The sequence below is a fragment of the Aplysia californica genome, unplaced genomic scaffold (genome assembly GCF_000002075.1).
Source record: "Aplysia californica isolate F4 #8 unplaced genomic scaffold, AplCal3.0 scaffold01405, whole genome shotgun sequence".
NCBI classification, from domain to species: domain Eukaryota; kingdom Metazoa; phylum Mollusca; class Gastropoda; order Aplysiida; family Aplysiidae; genus Aplysia; species Aplysia californica.
In genome coordinates, this window is record NW_004798675.1 from 91,161 (window position 1) to 92,465 (window position 1,305).

General features: G+C 43.0%; 1 protein-coding gene across 1 annotated transcript in view; it reads left to right on the top strand.

Annotated features, from left to right (window-relative positions):
- LOC106013875 (uncharacterized oxidoreductase MexAM1_META1p0182) overlaps window positions 1–1,208 on the top strand; it is a gene marked incomplete in the record, with an annotated part of 8,901 nt that extends 7,693 nt beyond the window's left edge. Inside the window, 1 exon segment of the mRNA XM_013090668.2 lies at window positions 893–1,208. Within this exon segment, the coding sequence (XP_012946122.1) occupies window positions 893–1,075 (183 nt within the window).
- Window positions 1,209–1,305: the final 97 nt, after the last annotated feature.

Sequence of the window (1,305 nt, forward strand, 5' to 3'; positions counted from 1 at the left end):
TCAAACGGCTGCATAAAAAAACCCAAAGATTCCTGCAGATCAAACATAATACGGCCTAAAAAACTGTTGCAAATGAATTGTTTTCAAGAAAAATTCCAACCTAATTTCACAACATCAAATTATGGGGGAAAAAAGGGAGTCGTTACCCCTTGAACAGGAAAGTGTTAGTTTTGAACCCACAGGGTAAAAGATCAAGGGGAAGACCTCGTGGAGCCTGTAGATGAGTCACAGAAATGGATGTGCAGTAAAGAGGGAAGACAGGGAGTGACATCAAACGACTAGCCCAGGGTAGGGAAAGGTGGAGAGTGTTTGTTCGTGGCCTATATCCTGATCCAGGGTGAGAAAGGCAATGATGATGATGATGATGAACCCCTCCAAAAAAAAAAATTAAATCCCTGGACTCTCCAGACTTCAAAAAAAAATATTTCAGTTTGGGATTGCTGGGGGATGCCCCCCCCCCCCCTCCTCCCGAAACCCCGCGGACTGGTCGAGAGAGTGGGAAAAGATTACTTCGATATTAGTCAGTGGGATTTTGATACAGATTTGTTCATTTCTTATTATCTGCCATGAGAGTGTATAGTTCGATAGTTCGAGAAAAGAGGTGGTCTTCCCTGAAGTGGAGTAAGTACATTCCACAGTTTAAAAAAGTGGCTACTTGCACTGTATGCTTGTGAGGGAGTTGATATTATTTCAGAATGCCCACTTGGTCTACAGGGACAATTTTTGAAAAATATAAGCATCATTATTATTATTATTCGTTTTTTCGCTCCCCATACACCCCTCTCCCCCCATTTAAAAAATGGCGCTCATATGACCCTATGCAGTTGCGAGAGCCGTAAAGCCTCTACTAAAACTAAAACTTTAAAAAAAATGTATTTTTTATACTATCCAGCTCCTGCAGGCGGGTGCTGCCATGTCCGCTCTTGGCATCTACGGAGAGGCGGAAGATGTCGCTGAGATAGTCGCCTTCTACGCCTCCGACGCCGCGAGGCTCATCACAGGAGACAACAACATCAACGACGCTGGCATCAGTCTGCCCTTTCTCTTCAAAGGGCCTCAATGCAAGGATTCCTGATCTCAGTTTCCCCGCATGAAACCAAAGGGATGTTGAGCGACTGAATAGCATTTTGCTCCATTATAATGATGATAATAGGCATGTAACTCGTATCGATGATGATGGTGATGGTGATGATGATGATGATGATGATGATGATGATAGTAATAATAATAATAATAATGGTGATGATAATAACAATGAGAAAGAGGGAGCTGAGAGAGAGAGAGAGAGAGAGAGAGAGAGAGAGT